Below are 22,048 nucleotides of genomic sequence, written 5' to 3'. Positions count from 1 at the left end.
TGCGCGCACACGTGTGTGTGTGTGACTGAGGAGTGTATGCACGCGCGCGTGTGAGCTGCGTGTGTCCGTTTGCGTGACAGTGAGACGTGTGTGCGATTGTGTGAACCTATGTATGAGTGAGTACGTGTGGAGTGTGCACGTGTGAGCGCGCGTTCGAGTCCCCACTCCTGACTCGGCGGCCAAATGCAGGGGGCGGGCCGGGCGGCAGGGGGCCTTCCCCGCTGGATTCCCGCATGCTAGTTCCGGGGCGGTCGGGTCTAAAGGGCTTTATGCACTGTCTGGAGGGTGGGGACTGGCGCGGGTAGAAAAACGGGACGCCTCGGGCGGGCCAACCTTCTGCTAGTAGGAGCCCGCCGAGGCGCGGGTCTAGCAGAGCGCTCGCGAGCGGAAGCGCGGCGGCTGCTGCCGTGTGCGACGCGCGCCCACCTCCCCGGGAAGGCACGGCGAGGCCGGAGCCCTCGGCCGTCGGCGGCATGGAGCGCAGGGTGGTGGCAGTGGCGTGCACGCTGCTGCTGGCTTTCGCTGCCTGCCTGGCGCCGGCCAGTGGCCAAGGTAAGCTCCTTCCCGGCTGAGCTCCGCGCGGAGCGCCGGACTTCGCCAGCGGTGACAGGGTCGAGTCCGCAGGCGGGCAGAGCAGAGCGAGGCCGGGCCTGGGCCAGGGAGGGCGGCGGCGCCGGAGCGGCTCCCCCGGGGGCGCTCAGGTTGCCCAGTGAGAGGCAAGCAGGAGCGCCCCTCCTTTGCCCGCCCGGGAACTGAGCAGCCGCAAACTTGAGAAAGCAGCCCCGCCGGTTTTGGTGACAGCGCACCCCACGGGGACCCCGTCTTTGTTCCCACGCGCGCACCGACCCTTCTGGAAAGCACTCAGAACCCCGAGAAGGAAGGTTTCCCCTAGGAGTGCGCAGCCTGTGCGCCCCCCGCCCCTGTTTATGCTCTCCAGGGCTGAGCGGTCCTCCGCGCTGCTCCTTGCTCAGTTTTCCACCTGCAGCGCCCCGCGGGGGAGATCCCCCTTTGCTCGCCCCGGCTGCCGGCTAAAGCACCCCCGCCTCTTTCCACCAGCGTAACTTGGTCCCGCGGTGACCCCCAAGAGACCGCATCTTGATACAGACCACTTGCGAGCCAAGATAAGGCGGGGAAGTGGGATTGGCTGAGAGAGCGGCTGATACACGCTAGCATTTTCTTGAAAGGTTTTCCTTTCCCTCCGGGTGGTGGGGGCTTTTGTGTTGATGAATGGGGCGCGTCTGCGCGGCCAGCGTTTTGAGCGCTCGAATGGAGAAAGTTTCTGGTATGAAACGCTTCGCACTTCTCTCAGTTTGTTGGAGAGTTTACGTTTTTACAGAAACAGAGGCAGAGAAAGAGAGGGAGGAAGAAGTGGAGAGAATAAAAACTGTAAGGGGCAAGAGGACAGAGAATACAAGCAAGTAGAGAGGGTAAGGAAGAGAAGGAGGGGAGAGAGAGCTTGAGGACCGAGAGCGCAGCGGGGAGGGAGGGAGAGGGAGAAGGAGAGGGAGGGAGGGAGGGGAGGGAGAGAGTGAGAGGAGGAGGGGGAGGGGAGGAGGGGCAGGGGGGAGAGAGAGAAGGGGGGAGAGAGAGAGAGACAGAGAGAGAGAGAGAGAGAGAGAGACAGAGAGAGAGAGAGAAAGGAAGGAAGAAACACTAGGGATGAATGGGAAGTGTGAAGAGGAGGAGGCAGGGGAACCCGCGAGGTCTCTCCCCGGCTTTGCGTTGCTAGGTAGCAGCCGGGAGCCGCGTGTGACCCACCACCAGACAGACAGAGAACGCTGCTGCCTCCACGGGGACTAATCTGTCTGTGGGGATGGGAGAGTACCACCCTCTCTCCTGTTCCTTACGTCGGACAACTCAATTGCCCTACAATAAAACGAAACCCCTATTGTTGTAGGATTAGTCAAAGCAATACATTGATTTTCCTGGATCACATATTGCGGTTGACGGGTGAGGACTGTAGAAACTCCCATTTATGGCGGAGAGAGGGGAGGGCTTGCGGATGGGCCGAGGCCTGTATTCAAATGGTTAATCTGCTTTCTTTCCTCAATTCTTAGCGTAAGCTCCTTAGAGGGAATCAACTAAGTAATTATACAGCAACTCCTAGCAGTACCCATTTCAGACTTCCTGGGAAGAAGTTTGGAAACGCCAACAAATCCCACTGGTCTTGTAAAAATCTTTGGAAAGGGAGGAGAGGCAGGGGGAGCTGTTAATAATTCTTATTGAAACACCTTTTCTCAGTGTTGGTTACACAGAAAGAGGATTTATTATTATTATGGAGGGTTTGCCTCAGCGTTTAGGGTTATATATATCTCATGTCCTAAATATAGGGATAGGATTTACTATATGTTCCTGTTATTGCCTGGCAAAAGGAAATCCAATCCGGATTCATCTGGGATACATCTGGGTTGTCCCCATACAACTAAAACAGATGTTCTCTCCCTTAGATTGGTGGTTTAGTCGCCAAATAACCTATACTTACTCTTCTTGGTAGTTTAGAGCCATCCGTCTTTTATTCTATAATAATAATATATAAGAATAATATGTATAGTAATAGTAACATATACACTTACATGTGTGGCAGGTCTTGTTCTAAGTATTTTATACTTATTGACTCATCTAATCTTCCTAAGACCCCTTTAAAGTAGGTACTTTAGCTCTATTTTATAGAGGGGAAATGGAGGCACAGAGCAATTAAGTAACTTGCCCAAGGTCACACTGCTAGAAAATGGCAGAGCTGTGAGGCAATCCAAGAAATTCTGACTCCGGAGGCTGTAATTTAACTGCTAAAGTATGTGGCTCTCTCTGTGTTTTTCTGTTTCTTTTGTTTTGTATGAAAAATATTATGCTCCTTAAGTTACTACCCACGTGTGAGGTTATTAAAGAAGCTGAGGGGCATTTTGCAAGTCTTTGCCACATGAGGCAGAATCCACCTGCTGCTCCCTAACTGTGGACATTTTTTCCCCAAAATTCTTTTCACATTTCTATGACCTAAACCCAAGTATCTTCACTCCCAGTCTTCCTACTTTATGATTTTTACGTACTTGTCCTCTGAATGTCCTCAGCCTGGAAGGTTAAGATTTTTAGATTCTTGTTTTTGATTCTGACTTATCAGATGAAGTCAAGTAGGATGACATTGTAAATGCCCTTATTTTAGCACCACATTTTAGGTAAGATCTTACTGCAAACTTTGTATCATTAGAAAAGAATTCTGAGTGCTTTATGCTTTGTCTTTTTTAATAATCATAGCATATCTGTAGATAAAAATTATTTGCATTTTCCTCATATTTTGTATAATGCTTTTTTTAAAAAAGTTTTGCAAAGCCTGAACCCAGCAATGGCTTTGCCACTTTCTAGCTGTGTAATTTTGGGGAAGTCACTTCACTTTGCATTGATCAGGTTGCTTATCTGCATAATTGAGTCTGTGGTGTTTTATCAATATACAGAGATAAAAGTGCTTAACATGGTGTAAGGCATATAGACAATGATCATAAACTAGCAAATATTTATTTATTATATTGACCAACACTTAAACTAACATTCTTTTGCTCACTATTCATATTTCCAGTTTCCAAATGCACATAGGAAAGTCTTTAAGCATTTTTCACTAATATTTCATTTGAGGAATTCCCAAATCCAAGGATGTGATTGGAAGTTTTTTGAGAAAATGGTATTGATCTTTAACAAAGTTAAATCCTTTCATCCAATAAAAGGTTGATTATGCCCTTTATAGTAAATATCAGCTTTTATGACAATTCCAGCTTCCAGCGAAGTTTATGTTAAAAAGAATGTGGGACCAATAACAAACATGCAACATTTTGATTTTATCACATCTCTGATCCCTCACTGCTGCTTTTATTTCACAGCAATTGGCTTCTCTTTCTCTGCTTGAAGTTCTTCCTTGCCCGTCTTTATAGGGTTTCTGCTTAAACTCCCTTCAATCATGTGGCTGTCCTGTTTTAATAGAAACTTACACTTTTATAGCTGGAGGATACGTTAGATATCAACTGGTCTAATTGCATTTTTTATAGGGAAGCAACTCAACCCCAGAGGGAAAGGAGGGGACTGAAGGGAGTGAAAGGGAATGTGAGTTAAGTGTCTTGCCTAAGGGCTTATGGTTTTCACTAGAGCTAAAATCAACCCAAGCCTCCTCATTTTCCACTTAACCATGTTTGTATACCTGTCCCTTGAATGTCCCCAGCCTGGCTGGTGAGGAATTTTCTAGATTCCTTTTCTGTTGATCCTGACTTATCAGATGAGGCAAAATATGTTGAAAATATAATCTTGGTGAAGCTTAAAAGGTTGGATGGGTCACCTATTCCAGGCCTAAGAGGAATCGTATGATAGATTAATGCGACCATGTACCATATGCTTTCAGCTTGGTCTAGAACTTATGTCGTTACAGTGCTCCAACTCCCAAAGACCATACCCTCAGGTACATTTGTCAAAATCTTGGCCCATCAAAGCAAATTCCTGAAGACCTCTGGGTTTCATAGTGTAGGCTGCTACGTGACTAGGTTTCTAATCTTATTCAAGGTAATTATTAGGTCATGGTGAATCAGTGTCCGTGTTCTCTAAGCAGGCATTCTAAACACATTGTCCATTTTTAAATAATGTTAAATTACATTTTTAAATCAGTTTTAATAATGATATTGGGAGCCTACATCTATTTCCTGTGTGACTTGAACCACATTATAATACAGTGGTACCTCAGTTTTCGAACGTCTCTGTTGATGAACATTTCGGTTTACGAATGCCATGAATTCTATGGATCTATAGAATCTATATCATTAGATAGTAAAATTCATGCTAAATTTGCAGTTTTAGGGGTTGATTTTAAAGGTCTGGATGGATTAATCCATTTTGCATTACTTTCTATGGGGAAAACGTGCCTCGGTTTTCGAACATTTCAGAACGCGAATGGTCTTCCAGAACGGATTATGTTAAAAAATCGAGGTACCACTGTATTGGCTTTGGGGTTTCTGTTAAGTTCTGGTAGTTAGAACAAGGTATGTAGAAAGTAGAGGGTGCTTACAAAAGTTGGTTGAATTGAAAGGAAAGGGATTCTCACAGTTGACTGTATGATATAGAACAACTAAAAAGGTACTAATTTTGAAGCCCTGTTCTATGATGGCGAAAATGAGTCTGATGGAGCCTTTGTTAGCATAACTCAAATGGTTATATCATACGCTATTAACTTTGTGATTTTAAGGAGTTTTTAAACATTGTCAGCATTGTGGTGTTCCACAAAAGCATTTATGAAGTGTTTCTGGTGTGTCAGTGAGTCAGTAGTACCAATACTACAGAGGTTAAGGAGGATGAGAAATGAAAAGAGGGGTCTAGGTTACAGTTATATTAGACAGCAACTTTGCATTTAAGCTTTCTAGGTAATCATTTACTAGTTTCTAATAACCCTGGTCAGGATCTTATCAACATTAGAAAGATTTGACATGTTTCAGCCTCAGTTTTGGGCTGCTTCTTTAAAATGATCAGATTGGTAGTTGTTTTGAAATGTTAGAGACTTTTTGATGCTTCCTGTATTCCATAGGGGTCTGGGCAAATGTTTCCTAAGCAATTTTTCAATAATCTCAGCACTGTGAGATGAAGTGGGAAGAGTGAGATTTTGGGGTTAGAAGACCTCAGTTTCAATCCCAAGTCTGCCATTTACTACCTGGGAAATTCAGTACAACATACTCAACTGTTCTGGATCAGTTTTCTTACATGCAAAGTGGGCACATTAGGTAGTTATGCTGATTAAGTGAGACAGTGAGTGTGAAAAGTTTTTCAGACTGTGAAGTCTCCTATGTATTTCTATCCATCATTATTACCCTCGTCAAGCATTTACCTTTTATATATATTCCATTTTTTATTTTTAATAAGTAGTCCTTTGAATGATGTACTTGTGCATGTTGACATAAAGTTGCTACAACAACTTTACATATTAGTCTGGACTCTTGTGTTTGTAAATGTCAGAAACCTAGGTTAAACTGCTTTGAAGCCAAAAAAGTTAAAGTATGTTGAAGTATGTAATTGAAAAGATACAGCTATTGGGTTGAACCTTATGGGATTACTGTGTTTCTAAGTTATAAATAATGAAATATTGGCAATTTCATTTGGCTCAACCTATTATAAAATGGGGCCTCAGCCTATGTCATGCTGATCTGGTTTCTCTCTCAATCTCCTGGCTCTGAGATGACTGTTCTCAAACTTGTTCTCCTCTGGTGTTATAAGATGGCTGTTTGTGACTCCTGGAGCCATATCCTTTCAGGTCATGTCCACCAGTTAAGAGTAAGAGTGTTTTAATTGTTCTCAGCAGAAGTCTCAGGTGCATCTTAGGGGCTCTGCTTAGGTCAGATGCTCATTGGAGAACCAATCAATCTATCCAGGGGCATGAAGTGTGCCCATGGCTTAGGCTTGGGTCACACGCATGGTCCGTAAAGTCATGGACTAAGGATGGACCCCAGAGGGAAACTGGGGTAAAACTACCAGGAGGATGGTGACTAGATATTGGTGTACAAAAACAACAGATAAAACTTATTAGATAAAACCAACTGATGTTATATTTTCATTTTATATATGAAGACAGAGTTGAAAAGGCTATAGAAATTTCTCAAGAGCAGGCAGTCCTGGGATAGATAATTCAGTGAATTGAAGGAGGGTAAGTATTGGGAACATTAGAACAAAAGACATGGGACTCTGTGTTCATGTGATCAGGTTGCAGCTTTAAGTTTAGAAGGAGAACAGGAGAAAGAAGGAATTTGAGAAAGTTTATTTGTAGCATAAAGAATTCTTATTTGGAGAAGGCCTTTGTGATGCACAGGAAAGTTCTGGAAAATGAGCCGAAAGACTAGAGTACAGGAGCTCTTGAGTTCATTGGATGATATCATTTTCCAATGAATCTTAGGCTCATGCTCCTTTTCTAACTTACTCTGCTCCCTTGTTTATATTCCTAATACTGTGCCCCTTTTCCAGACACTAGACATCAGCTATGAGAATGGGGTAGAGAGAAAGAAGAGAAAAGACGGGTTTGGAGACATAGTAAGGTGCTTCTATGGAGACAGAATACATGTTGGTGCAAATCCAAGAGTTTGTAGCATTTACCCTAGGGACTTCTTCCAGATACTCGTATAGTATAACAGGTATCCTTCACACATCCCTGGGATAACTCAGAAATACTAAATATATGCATTCTATGCTGATTGTTTTTTTTTGCTTGTCTTTAAGTCTTACTTCTAATAGCATATACTGAGAAACTAGAAACATTATCATTCTAAAAGTAAGATGGTTAACTTTTATATTCAGATACTTCTGACTTAGGGCAGTGCCAAAGCAAGGAAATATGTCTCTTAGAAAAAAATGACAGGTTAGACAATGTGAAGTTTCATGCTGAAATCCCTATGCTTTTGGTCATTAACCCTCAGGTCATGCCTGACCCCCAAAGTTATTGGAAACAGTGAGAAATGAATGCAAGGAGGAAATGTAATTACCATTCTGTTCATTGAAAAGTTAAGCCACTGTTACCATGGATACAATGGCTTGTTTATTGTCCAGATCTTGAGATCCAAGTTTGTAAGCAATACCAGAGGTCTCCTTTAAGTTTATGTACTATCAGCCAATAATACATGGAGATTCTTAGTAACTTTGAAAATAAGCTTTACTCACTGATGTGCTAATTCACATTAACAACTTAATCTACTTTCGAGGGTTCAACAGGTATTGAGGAAATTTGAAAAAGGGGAAGAAGACAGTAGCTATAGTTCTGAATTCTGTTATGTTAGACTTACCTGGATTTCCACACGAAAACATCCTGTCTGATAGTGTTAGAGATTTGTTTTGTCACTTTGGGCCCAAGTTTTTGGTTTTTAATCTCATTAACAAGGAGAAACTTCCGAGCAAACGCTAAAAAATAAAATCATTTATTTCATGGGGAAATCCTCAGATAAAGTTAAATTTAAGTTAAATTTAATTTCAACTTTTATTTGAAATATGTCACTCTTACCTACATTTTACTCTTACTAAAAAGGAGGAGAAAATCCTGCATGTACTTCCACACTGGTTTAATTTTGATCTGGGGAAGGGTGTGGAGGATCAAGAAATAGAAAACCCATTGCAAACTGGCTTAAACAATAAAGGGTATTTATTGGCTCTTGTAAGTAAAAACTTCTGAGGCAGAGAGGAGTTCAGGTGAGGTGCAGTCAGGACTCCAGTTCTCTTTCTTTGTGTTTTTCTTGACTCTACTCCCCTCTAGGTTTCAGCTTGGTTTTCAGTCTGGCTTCCTATATTGTTGTATTATAGCTGCCAGGGCAAATGGGGCTACATGGTGTCTTGATCCAGGGGCAATTCAACTTTGAGAAGATTTCACTTATATTCTCAAAACATGCTGTCATTGCAACTTACAGAATGTTATAATTGCTAAGGGCTCTAGATAGAAGTTAGTTAACTCCCCAACCTTGGCGTATCATCAAAATCACCTAGGGAGCTTTAAAAGGTATATAGATTTTTAGGCCAAAACCTACACTTATAAATCAGGAGTATAGGAATCTGTGTTTTCTGAGTTTCCAGGTGATTCTGAGGGTCAGACAGCTTGGGCACTACTGATCTAGGTAAGCTCTTTTTTTATTTTTGTAAACTGAAACTCAGAGAGGAACTAGCGCCATGGCAGATTACTTCCAGTGGCAGTGAAGTAGACGCTGTTAAATCTATTATTTCTTTTGGATGGGGAAATTGCAAGGTAGTTACAGTGACAAGGACAACTATTCTTTCACATCTGAAGGTGATAGGAAGTCCTGCCCCCATCACTGGACATCTTTCTTGGCCAACGTGATAATCTCTCCCTTTAGCCATTGTTTGTGTCTTAATTGTATTCTTTGTTCTTTCCCTGGGCACTCTTAAAGCCCTTCCTCCCATCTGAGAACCTTAGAGTCTCTGAGTTGAACAACTGTTGGTCTTCTAATCCTTTCTAACCCAAGCCATGGATTCATCTCAGAGCATCCCTGTCTGTCTGCTTTAAGCCACCTCTATTCCATGGTTGGAATGGAGTATTGGGAAACTTTATAGGATTTTCTTTATATCCTAAACCCAACTTTTTGTTGACCCCGCTGGGATTTATAGTCTGTTGATCCTACCATCTCTTCACTGTCCTTCGAATCCCTCATTTATTTACTTCCTCAGCAATATTGTGTGGCCCATCCTTAACATCACTTCCTTGACTATGTCCTCAGCAGCCTGGACCTTTATCTTGCTCTGTTGTGCTCTGCAAAACCGTAGTCCTGGTTGAATCTCATTCTCCACATCTGCATTGCTGTCGCTGAATGTGCGGAAAAAACAAGACTATGGAGAAAACACAAGGAGAAAAACACAGGATTATGCTGACTCGTCACACTTTAAATTCATCTCAACTTTAAGACCTGCTGGTTGGCTAGGCCACTCACTTTCCTACTTCCTTGCATCTTCTCTTTCTTCAAACCTTCATTACCAGCTGTTCAAATGATGTTGCTTCTTGTAAATCTGAAAACAGAAGCAATCAGAAGCGAACTCTACAAATGCCCATAACTCAGCCATCATCACCTGTACTTCAACCTACAGCAATTGTCACCTGTCTTATAAAATCCTCTTTGCCCCACATTCTCTTCTGGTTGTCACCCTATTTTCTCTGTTTGTCTTTGTAGCAAAATTCCTTGGTATATTTGTCTATATCCACTGTAATTTCTCTGCTCGAATTTGCCTCAAATTCATGCCATGTAGGGCACCTTCCTTCTGACAGATATTTCTCTTGCCAGGATCACCGATGAACTCCATGATATTAACTGCAACCATCCATTCTCAGCTCTGGACTTATTTAACTGTTCAGCAATGCCTTCCTCCCTGAAACACCTATTTTGGCTTCCTAGAAACCACATTCTCCTGGTTTCCTTCCTTCCTTGCTGGCTTCTCCTTAGTATTTCTCTGGCATTTCATGCTTGTTCCTGTTCATCTCCCTGACTACTTTTCATCTCTATCATCTACTTCTCTATCTACTACTTCTTTGGTAGCCTCATCTTGTCTTTTGGCTTTAAATATCGTCTATATGCTGACAACTTCCAAATTTATGAATCTAATCCAGACCACTACCCTAAACTTCAGAACCATATATCCAACTGCTTATTTGACATATCCACCCGACTGTTCAATAGTCATCTCAAACTTATGTCCAAAACTGAGCTCCTGATCTTCACTAATGCCCCAAACCGGCTTCCCACATAAACTTCCACACGTAGTATATGGCTGCTCCATCCTTGCTCAGACTCCAAACCTTGGACTGTAATTTGACTCCTCTTTTTCTTTTATACCTCACATCCAAATCCATCAAAAAATCCCATTATTTCAATCTTTAAAATATATCTAGAGTCTAATCGCTTTTCACCATCTTCACTTGTACACTGATTCAAGTCACCTCTTACCTGGAATATTGCAATAGCTTCCTCATTGAGCTTGCTTCCTTCTGTTCCCCTTCTGTCTCTGCTCGACACCTTTTTAGAACATCAGTCAGATCATGTCTCTCCTCTGCTCAAAAACTCAGTTGGTTTCCGTCACATACAAGTTGGGTTGTCCAGAAATAGATACTGAGTTGGAGTTTGAAGTGCAAGATGTTAAGTAAGATTAATGTTCATGAAGGAAAGAGAGAACACAGAGATGGGCAGAAGAAGTTGAACTATGACAAGGCCTCAGTCCATCTAAAGGGGGTTTCTGGGGTAAGAGTTGATTGTGCATGTTCTGTGTCAGGCTGAAATGGCCTTCCTTAGTTACTAGATGTGGTCTGTCCTCGGAAGGGTATGATCTTGAGAAGGTGCCTTTCTATAGCTGAGGTGGACCCCAAAGGAGCTGACTGCATGCAGAGAGTCTTTGAAGGGGACTCCGGGTGGGTCCACTATCGCTTTCCATCTTGTAAAGAGCCAGAGTCCAAGTCCTTACAATGGTCCATAGGACCCTAACCAACTGGCCTCCAGATTACCTCTCTGACCTTATCTCCTCCTTTCCCCCAATCGCAGGGCTCTACGCGCAGTAATAGCTTTGCTTTTCCCCATGGTAGTGAGCACCTTTGAGGCCTTTGTACTTGCTTGCTCTCAGACTGTGCATTACTTGCTCCTTGCCTCTTACAGCTCATAGGTCACCTTCTCAGTGTGGCTTCTCTGATTCTTTCCCGATTGCCTTTTCTCCATTGTACTTTGCTTATTTATTTACTTTTGTCTTTCCATCCTTAAGATGTAAATTCCACCAGGATAGGGATTTTAATTTTTTTTAGTCATTGTTTTATCCCTAGTATCCAGAATAGGGCTAAATAAATAAATATACGTTGAATGAGTAGATAGGTACTGCATCAGGGATGGTAAAGCTAAGAAAGGGCATTCCAGCCCATTACCATGTCCCTGGTGTTGCCCCAAGCTCCTGGAGGCCCCATCAAGACTTGATGGAGAAGAAAGAAAATTGCTGTCTCTATGAAAACAAGTGGCTTAGCAACGCGGTTTCTCTCTGTTTGACTCTCCCCTTTCCTCCGCCTTGCTGTCCCCCAACTGCTGCTGCTTCCCAATGTGTTTGAGAGTAGCTGATTCTGCATCAGTCTTTCTTACTTGCATTACTTGCACAGGCTACTTCATTATCCTGTGAGAATCCCCCATACATACAGAAGTGGGCATTCTGCTATTTTTAAGACAGATTTGATGCAATAGATTTTACAAAGAGATAAGCCAAAGTTTTAGACCGTTATGTTAGTGGACTGTCGTTCTGTGTTTAAACAGAACACACACACACATACACACACACATACACACACACACACACACACACAACTGTCTGAGACCACAGCACAGTGAAAACAGCCTTGGTCAGATAAAAGGCCCTCTTTGAAGAGGGCAGTGGTTTCCCTACTTGAAAAGGTGGCTTGGACTGTGGTGGAAAGAACATTGCACATCTAGTCAGGACGTTCATGGATCTTGTTCCTGATGAATGAAGGAAAAATGGGCCCAACCAAAGAGAGCCCCAAACTGCTGAAAAATGCCCATGGCTGTTTGTCCCCTGGGCACAATCTTTCTCATTTCAGACCCCATTCTTTTGAGGACTCCATTTCAACCATGACCAAATAGGTTAGAGGCAGAGGAATGACTCAGTTACATTCATGTATGGGTAGAGATGTGGGGAATGAATTAGATAATTATGGCTAAATGTTTTGGAATGCTTTCTATGTGCTTAACACTATCCTAAGTGTTTTACAAGTATTAGTTTACCTGCTTCATTAACAGTCCAAATTGTATGGATGAAAGACCAAAAAACAGGTGAGATAATTTACGCAAAGCCATCCAGTTACCAAGTGGTGGAACCAAGATTTGAACCTAGAGTACTTCTTCCATGTTATCACTGTGGATAAGTAAGAGCAAGTGAAGATAGTGCCTCCATGCAATCAAAGAAAGCCTCATTTAATGAGTCTCAGATTATGAGAAGGTGACCTCGTTTTAGAGGTTAGCACCTTTGCAACCCAACTCTTAGACATTTTTGTGCTACTTTTGGCAGTTATTCATTCATTCAATACATGTTTATCTAGACCTTATCATGTTCCAGACATGATGTAACTAGGTACAACAAAGGATAGAGAGATTCCTGCGATATAGGCCTGTCCAAAACAGCTTACTGTTGAGAAGAGTACATTTCTACTTTAACCTAGTTTTGTCTACATACTCTTTACGTACTGACCCACCCCTGTCTGTTGCCTTTCTCATATACTAGCATTCCATTATCTGGCGATGTCCTTGTCTCTATAATTACATGTCTTTTAGTTCAAAAGACGCTTACTCATGCATAGAGTTCTATTCCAACTTTCCATTAGGGATGACTGTGATTTTTAAAGGTTGTTGTTGTTTAATGCTGATGGAAAAATTTCTACCAAGTTCTGTTATTCAAAGTTCTAGAATAAAGTGATCAATAACCATTTGAGAACTGAGTTTCTTTACATCTGAGGAGGCGGCTCTTCCAGAGATGGGGAAGGCCTTTGTCTGTGGGCCGGATGTGCTGAAAGGTCTCTTGAGTCCAAAGCATCTCTCACCCCGGCCAAAGATGTGTGCTCTGTCACCATTACAGCCAATTCTTTCGAATAAGACCATGTTTCCTCTTGAAACTCTGGTTAAAGTACAAAAATATTTGCCCGTGTAAGATAAAGTAGTTAGTTGAGATAGTAAAGCACAGTAAATGTTTGCCACAGCAGTTTCAGAGAAAATGAGACCCAATGCAGGTATGTTTTGGTGGGAGATGAAAGAAGGGAAGAAGGTGAGAGGTAGTCTCGAAAGGGAGCCAACTTACGCTTTTTTGTTGTTTTGCCTAAGCCAGCTTTTCTGGGGCAAAACGTATCATTGCATGTGTTTTTTCTTAGGATGGCTCTATGGAGAGTTTCTGCTGTGAATCTATCAAATGGACCTCAAAGACAGAACTTACCTGCTAGCCTGGCTTTCCTCCCTCTAGTTAGCTCAGTTGAAATAGGATTGTTAGAACAAAAGGAGTGGTTGATCCTAAAACAATAAAGATTCAAGATTCTATCAATCATTCCTTGGATTCATCAGTGCCAGTAAGAATGAGAGGAGGCTCTTGGATTTAATATACCTGGAAGTTATAATTTTTCTTGACCATAATGATGACTATTGATCATCATCAGATAGGTAATGCTATCTTTTTTCTAGTTAGTATGCAACAAAAAATAATTTGCAAATGAATAAAGTAAAATACACACATTTCCCAAGTAAATTGCGAAATAGTTAATTTTTATGTACCAAACTCTGAATTGTTTTTTGTCCAGTTCACTCTGACGTAAAAATTTACTTCTTCCCCAATATTTGGTGCAGTGAGGTGTTGAAAGAATTTGCTAAGTAATCATTGGAAACTGAGATTCTAGTGAAAAACAAAATGCATGGTTTAAAAATTGAAGGTACTAACTGGAAGACAGCAAGTTCGATGCTTCTTGCTGTAAATAATTAAACCCCACAGCTCAGACAGGAGAAAACAGGGGTCTTGAGCTAAGCAGGACTTGAGCTAAGAAGAACCCATATCGTATTTAACCCTTTCATTTCCCTATAAGGGAAATCAAAGAGGTCTTTAATAGTTGTGCTGACTGTGAAATGTGCAACAAAATCACACTGTAATCCAGATTTATTTTTCAAGTATTTTGCTGTGATTGAAGGACTGAGAAAGTGAAGGAAAGAAGAATGGCGTTTTATTAAGGCCCTAGCACTCTTTCCCTTTGGGAGGCCTAAGCATGATTTGTCACAGTGACCTGGGACTTCGCTTCCCTCTACATCCTTCTTGCTGTGGGTACGTTAGTAGCTCAAACACAATTGGCTCTGTTTTTCCTGCAGAGAAGCAGTGGATCTACTAATTGAGAACTGGATTGACAGAAGACGCATAGCATGTATTCTTTCTGATTCGCTGTAACAATGCTGGTTTTCTTAGGACCCCTCCCCCCCACCTTTATTAGGTGGAGGCAAAGGGTTGGCCTTAGTTTTTCTATCAGTCAAGAAGGGAATAAAATTTTGCAATTCTCCTAGGGGCGGGCTTTGAGTATTAGCATGAATGAAATGCTTTATTTTATTTTAAAGATTATTATAGACTAAATTTGACTTTATGTATGTGTATAGTTCTATACATTTTAATACCTGTGTATATTTGTGCAACTACCACCATAGTCAGGATTAGAACAGTTCAATCACCTCCCCCAAGTTCCTTTAGACTATTCCTTTGTAGACACATTCTACAAACAGAAGGTTTTAAATTCTTTTTTGGAAAACTCACTTTCCCGTATGAAAGTCTCAATTTCCTTTCTTTTGTTCATTTTCATTCAAGACGTGTTCCTAGCTCATTTTTGAAGTAATTCAAAGTGACATGGATGGTAAGCTTGCAAGGCTGTTTTTTTTTTCCCCCTTTATTATAACAGAGGAAAAAACTCTGGAAAGATGGCAACTCTTTCAGTATAACTATATAAGAAAAAAGTTTCCTTGCACTTGTCTTTTTGCTAGATTGGAATCTGCAAAGAAAACATACTCAAGAAATCTCCCTTGGAGCGGAGGACAGAGGTTTATTTTTTAATTTAACGATTTACCCCTTGACACCTGGGAAATGATTAGTTGATGTTTTCAAAGAAGATTAAGTCAGTGTGGTTATTTAACTGGTAATCAGGTGACTTAAATCAATTAACTCCTTGTTAACAATTTCCATCAATTTTGTAAATAAATGACTAAACCAGTAAATTGTACTCTTAAGATTAAAGGTTATTTCCTGATTTATTTTATTGATGACAAATTAGAGATTTTCTTCTCATCTCATTCCCTCCCTGCCAGCCTTACTCTTACAAATGAGAACTCTTAAGCTAGTTAGAGGTTTAGAGGAACACACCAGGGTAACTTTTAATATGGTTTTAAGGAAAAGAAGGCTGGAGGACTCCTTTGCTCTTTCATCTCAGCACGATTTGAAAGAATGATTTAGGGAAATGAAACTTAATAAGTAAGTGTATACATAATATTAAAAGAGAATGGGGGTAGTAAGTCATGATGAAACTCACTCTAGGATAAGCTTTTACTACTAAGTTTTATAAAATGTTTTATGTTTCTAAGTTAAAACTGAATGAAGATATAATAAAATGAAACAGAACTTGGCTTTTATCTAGAAGTGAACTTGAATGGATCCTTTGGGTGCTCCATTTAGAGGGAATTTATAAAAAAATGTTGGGGTATATTGATTGCATTAGTCTGTAAAGCTTGATTGCAGCTTTAAAATACCATAAAAATATACAACTAATATGTTGACACTTTTTAGAATCCTCATAATTGAAAATTTTCTTCCTGCTTACATGATTTTATTATGTCTTGGTCTCCAATGAAGCGTGTAAGCAAGAACATTACAAAATTATCTCCCTTCACCTCAAATCTGCCATTGCGTTTTCTGAAAGGCATTGAACACTTGGGGGTCTGCATTGCAGGAAGGATGATATGAGTTTGTTTAGGATTGCTTTAAGAAGGAACATTTGGCATCTTGAATAACTTTTGAAGAGTTAGTACATATTTACAGGCATTCTATGCTAAAATCATTCACATTTTATAGAGAGAAAATTCTTAGTTTCCTTGAAGGTGTAGAAGGTAGGCTAAACTGTGGGAATGAGCTGAAGCCTGCGATGTAAATTTAAATCTCTGGCTGCCAAGCAAAACTGCAGGCTCTTCCTGCTGTTGTAGAAACTTTGGCTCCTTCATCTGCCCGAGGATTGTCATTCTCAGGCATCTACCCTGGACGTAGCTAGCCGGTGGCTGAACCCTTTCTGGTGTAGACACTGTCTGGTGTTGGAGCTTGGAGATTTAGCTCCATCACTTTCCAGATGTGTACCCTTGGGCCACTTGACCTCTCTGAGCTTGTTTCCTGGACTATGCAATGGGCGTTAGTAGTTTTTGCCCCTGAGGTTCCTGGGAATATTTAAAGGACATTTAAAGAACTTGTAAAATCCTGGCACTTGGTGAGCATTCAGTAAACATTTGGCCCCACAGGGAACCTGGTGCTAAATCATTTATAGTTGACCTGCTTTGGGTTAGGTCAGTGTATCAGAGCAGCCACCATGCTGTGGTCTTTTGAAATAAAGGAATCACTTGTCAAATCCTCTATCCATAGAAATTGCAGGGGGAAAACCAGTTTTTTTAAGGAGGTGAAGCTATCAGACAAGGGGGCATTGGGAGACAGGGCTTGTCATCTGCTTTTATACTCCCAGAACATTTGGTCCTTCCCCTGTCAGGTCCTGAAAGCACAGATCCAAAGTGTCATGTTACAGAGAATGGCAACCTTCTCCATGGAGCCAGTGTTTCCATTTCCTGTGTCCTGTACATGCTTCCTGTAAGCTTGGTCCTGGGCAGAGTTGACTGATGATATCTCTATGACTCTGAGAATAAAAATGATGGGGAAGCAGGGGTCTAAGTAGAACTCAGTGTGCTCTCTCGTCAAGGAGAAGCATTTCCAGGAGAAAAAGTATATTTGAAGATGAACACTTGGCTTTGTGGGAAGTTTCAAGCAAAACATGTAAGAATCACAGTCAATGATGTGGGTTTTTTTTTTTTTTTTTTTTTTTTTTTTTTTTTTTTTTAGGAGGGCGCATCTCACAGTGGCCCACGCAGGGATTGAACTGGCCACCTTGGTGTTGTTAGCACCACGTTCTAACCAACTGAGCTAACCGGCCACCCCGTGTTTCTTTTCCTTTACAGCAGTTTCCTATTGTTCCATGAAACTAGAGAAATGTCAGTGAGAAGTTCAACAGGTGAGAAAGCTATAAAGCTAGTTTTGGTGAATAATTACAGTGAGTTTGATCATGAATATTCATTTATATTCATATTTAATAACCATTAAATGTTTATTCCACAAACATTTACTGAGAGCCTGTGGTACCCAGAACTGGAGACTCAGAGATGAGTAAGACATGTAAATAAACAATTATGCTACAAGGTGAGAGGTGTTATAATAGAGGTTTGGGAACGCAGGAACGGGAGTTATGAAGTCGTGTAGGCCCGAGCAAGCCAAGAAAGAGTGCACAGATTCGGCATTTGCACCGAGTATTGGGGGACGTGTGTCAGCAGGAGATGGAGTTGGGAACGTGGGCTCTGGTTAGGCTGCGGAGGACTTTGTACGTCAAGGTAAGGTTGATGCCTTTGAAGAAATATAAGCTGGGAAGTGCAGTGATCACATTTCCATTTTCTAATTGTTACAATGAAGAAAAGCAGATCAGCCAGATACGTTAAAGAATTACTGTAATTATCTGAATGACAGATGATGAAGGTTGAACTGAACTTGTGTGCTTGGAGGTGGCCAGAAGGGCAGAGAGTCACCATGGAATGTAGAGGAAGCTTTTATTTGTTGTTCTTTTTGCTCATTTCACTATTTGTTTTATTAGTTGATATATTTTATTTATGGGAGTAGTACACGTATCTTTTTGATATGCATGTTATTTACATTCATAAATAGTTTATGGTATTTTCTTGAATCCCCTTGTCTGAAAAAGTTCTAGGTTATTGACCACCTGGACACATGGCGTGTGACATTTTTGGGGGGTTTAGCTCATCGATTCCTGGTTGGTACAGCTTCCTTAGGTAGCTGGAAATGTGGAGGGGCTTTTTTTGTTGTTGTTGTCACGATGCCTGAATGTTACTGCGAGCATTTAGAGGGCAGAGGACAGGGGTGCTAAAGGAGCTGCGATACACTGGACAGTTCCACACGGCAAGGAACTGGCCAATCCCAAATGCCAATAGTTTCTCTGTGAGGCCCCATCTTGGTTGCTAGGGAGTAAACAAAGATGCAGGAAGGAATAATACTGGTAATAAGAGCTGACATTTCCTGAAACTTACTACATGCCTCAGGTACAGTCACCATAACTATCGTTTAGTGCTTGTGACAGTCCAGGGAGGGAAATACCATTACTGTTCCCATTTTACAAATGATTAAATCTGAGGCAAGGTAGGTTTGTCTCTGAATCTTGCATCCTTAACTCTAATGCTCTATTATTTCCACATGCTTACTCTCTTGATTCTGTAACTTTTATTGAACACATCCTCAATTTAATAAAACAAATCGATCCATTATAAGAGGAAAAAGAGAAATACATTTGCATTGTGTACTAATAGTTTATCAAATTTCAGAATATACCTCTTGAAAACATTTCTTCCAGTCCAGTAGAATATTGCTAAAGTATCTCCTCCAAGTGTTTTTTAAAATACGGAAAATGTTCGAGACATTTGTTTAAAATTACAATGGCTTTATGGGTTGAGAGAAACTCTTCTTTTGTGATAAAACAATTGATGCTCCATGAATGTCTGGTGAATTGAATTGACTCCATGGAGGCACTTCGTGGTTTTAGAGGGTGCCAGGATCTTGCAAATTTGTTTTTTACTTCATATAAAAGATAATTTGCCTCAAGCAGATTAATTTGTAATTTGTAGGCGTGTGTCAGTAACACTGGATGAAGAATGTGGCTCTTTCTTGGACATGCCTTACACTTTCTTGCCTCTGTGCCAGTTTTAGTTTGTTCCTCTGCCAGGCATGGCCTCCCTTCAGACCCACATATTGTAGCATAAATGCACCTTCATTCACAGGCCCTTTCTTGATCTCCACTGAATGTTATCTGAACCTCTCACAGCACTTATCATCATACCATGAATTATAATTATTTATGTATGTATTTTATCTCTTCCTCTAGAAAAGGACCACTGATGTTAAGAGTTATACCCGCCTCCTCTGGTATCCTGTGTCTGGCACAGAGCCATGCATAAGCTAGAACTCAAGAAATCTTTGTTTCATAGAAAGTTAAAAGAACTACATATTAATAAGTTGTAGTAAAGCAACTTCATCACCTAGGGGAGGTGGTAGGCAGGCTTTACTCCAGACTGCTGTTGCAGAACAAGGTAAACATATGTTTCTCTCTTATATAACCAGCAGTAGAAGGCTGGTTTGGTATTTCCATGGTATAATCGGGGAACCAGGAACCTGTCTTCCTGCTCCACAATTCTCTGTTGGTGGCTTCCATCCCTAACTTAGCCCTCCTTGTCCAAAATAACTGTTACAGCCATAACCATCTCTGTTCCAGGCTTGGGAGTGAGAATAGAGAAGGAAAAAGAAGGGTGTGACTTCTCTCTTTAAAAAAGACTTTCTGAGAGTCCAATACAACACTACTGCTTGCATTTCATGTTATTGATCAAGATTTAGTCCTATGACAACACTTAGCGGAAGTCTGAGAAATGTAGCCTTTTACCTGAACACATTGTTTTTCTGAGTGAAAATGAGATTCTGTTTCTGAAGAGGAAAGGGGAATGAATATTGAGGTAGGCTGCTGTGGTGCTGACCATAGATGACACTAGGCATTTGTGCAGCTTTGAGGACCACTTTTTGGGAGAAATATAGACAATTTGAACTGCATTTGTAGGAGAGAAACAAGGATGATGAGAGAACTGCACACCATGTTATGGAAAGAAATGATGGAAAAACCAGGGCTGTTTCTTTTGGGGAAGATTCTGGGGAATAATAGCTGGCTTTCTCTTCAAATATTCTATCCTATGGAAGAAGATACAGCCTATTATTAATGATTCTAAAGGATAGGAAGGAAGTTGTAGGCATACAGCATGCACCAAAAGAATGTTGGAATTAGACTTTAAGGTCTCTTTTAACCTTATATAGTAAAGACCTTATATAGTAGAGATGTATACCACATATATGCATGTGTGAGTCTCTTATTTTGAGGTCAGAAATACTGCTTGTTCTCTGGTTCTTTACTTCAGAATCACCTTTTCTTAATGGTTGCTATAGTGGTGATACTGTTAGCAGTTTACATTCTGAAAAACTCAAGACTTTTTCTTTTGTGAAATGTAGCCTCTGTTTCCTTCATGATTAGCCTTTTTCAAAAGGTCATTGAGTCAGAAACAATTTTCACGCTTAGAGTGAAATGAGGAGAATTCGTAGATTGCAGATACTAAGATCAAACTTTAGTAATTCCATGTTGTCTAACTTAGTAATTCAATCAATATTGTCACTATCAACTTCTTTGGACTAAGATAGTGGTGTCTAGGCAACTGGTTAATATTATTTAGTTAAACATTTTTATTACTATTGTTATTATATATTTTATTACTGTTATTATATTATCACTAAACATTTTAAACACTCTTGAAATGTAATTATTGAAAATGTCTGAAAAACAGAGGTACTATTAATCAGATAAATAAACTAGGAAAGAATTAGCTTATTATACCAAATAGTGATGTATTTTTGAAAGTGCGTGAAAACGCCTATCTTTGTGAATTAAGTTCTATTTTTCTAGTTCAGTTTTATTTGGAATATGTGTGTGTGTGTGTGTGTGTGTGTGTGTGCTTCTCTTGTGAACTTGGGATATAAGAAATATTTATTTAAGGAGAGAGTATAATTTAAAATAGTGGTAATGTAATAAAATAATATGAAATTTCTGTGTTGAATCAGCTGTTTTGGGAATCAACTATCATTTTTTTAAAACTTTTTTATTTTATTGGGGAATATTGGGGAACAGTGTTTTTCCAGGACCCATCAGCTCCAAGCCAAGTCATTGTCTTCAATCTAGTTGTGGAGGGCGCAGCTCACTGGCCCATGTGGGAATGGAACCGGCAATCTTGGTATTATGAGCACTGCGCTCTAACCACTGACCCAACTGGCCGACCTAAACTATCATTTTAATTAGGGTAATTTAAAAAGATTCTCATACTGCGTTGCAGATTATGAATATAGAAGTGCTAGAATGTAAGCAAAAATATATGAAACGAAAAAAACTGAAAAATTCAAAGGGAGACAATATATATAGCGTTTAAAGTATCAGAAAACACTTGGCTAAAAATAGTAACAATAGCTCACATTTGTTGAACATTTACTATGTGCCAGGTCCATAGTCCTTTTTCTATCTTCATATTAACCTTATGAGTAGGAGCCCTTAGTCCCATTTTTAGATGAGGAAACGGAAGCATGGAAATTAAATTACATGCCTGCCATAGTGTTAGTAAGAGGTAGGTAGAGTTGGGGTTTCAACCCAGGCTGTCTGACTCTAGGGATTTACCTCTGGAGAGTTACCTGGCTTCTAAGCAGTCTTTCCTTCCTCCCTCCTCTTCCTCACTGAATTCCCTCCCCCAATTTGAGAGTAGTGTATCAAGTATATAGCCTCCTGGTTATTCAGACTCTGGAAAAGCTGTTGACTTTTAGACATGCTGGGTGGGCTGAATGGAAGAGGGGAAATATAGACTCTTTGACGTAATGTGCATTCCCAAAGTGCACCTTTAGGAATGCATGTCAAGACCATTCCTGGATCAGCAAGCTTTCTAACAGTGGCCTTGTGTGTGTGTGTGTGTGTGTGTGTGTGTGTGTGTGTGTGTACATGCATGAATATGCATGTGGATTGGATGGAATTGATGAATCTTGTGTTTCCAGTGGAAGGAGTTCTTTGAGTTACAAATAGTAGAGTAAGGGGTTTCATTTTACAAAAGAACCAAAATTAGTGTTTCAA

The 22,048-nt window shown here is 40.7% G+C and overlaps 1 protein-coding gene across 1 annotated transcript in view; it reads left to right on the top strand.

Moving 5' to 3' along the window:
• The first annotated feature begins 341 nt into the window (after nt 1-341).
• LRP2 (LDL receptor related protein 2) overlaps nt 342-22,048 on the top strand; it is a 199,847-nt gene continuing 178,140 nt past the window's right edge. The window contains exon 1 of the mRNA XM_081052410.1: nt 342-552. Within this exon, the coding sequence (XP_080908536.1) occupies nt 474-552 (79 nt within the window). The 5' untranslated portion in view covers nt 342-473. The remainder of the gene's footprint in view (nt 553-22,048) is intronic.

The sequence above is a fragment of the Rhinolophus hipposideros genome (genome assembly GCF_964194185.1).
Source record: "Rhinolophus hipposideros genome assembly, chromosome: 6".
Taxonomy (NCBI): domain Eukaryota; kingdom Metazoa; phylum Chordata; class Mammalia; order Chiroptera; family Rhinolophidae; genus Rhinolophus; species Rhinolophus hipposideros.
Note: the sequence above shows the minus strand (reverse complement) of the source record. Positions and strands in the feature narration are given on the sequence as shown.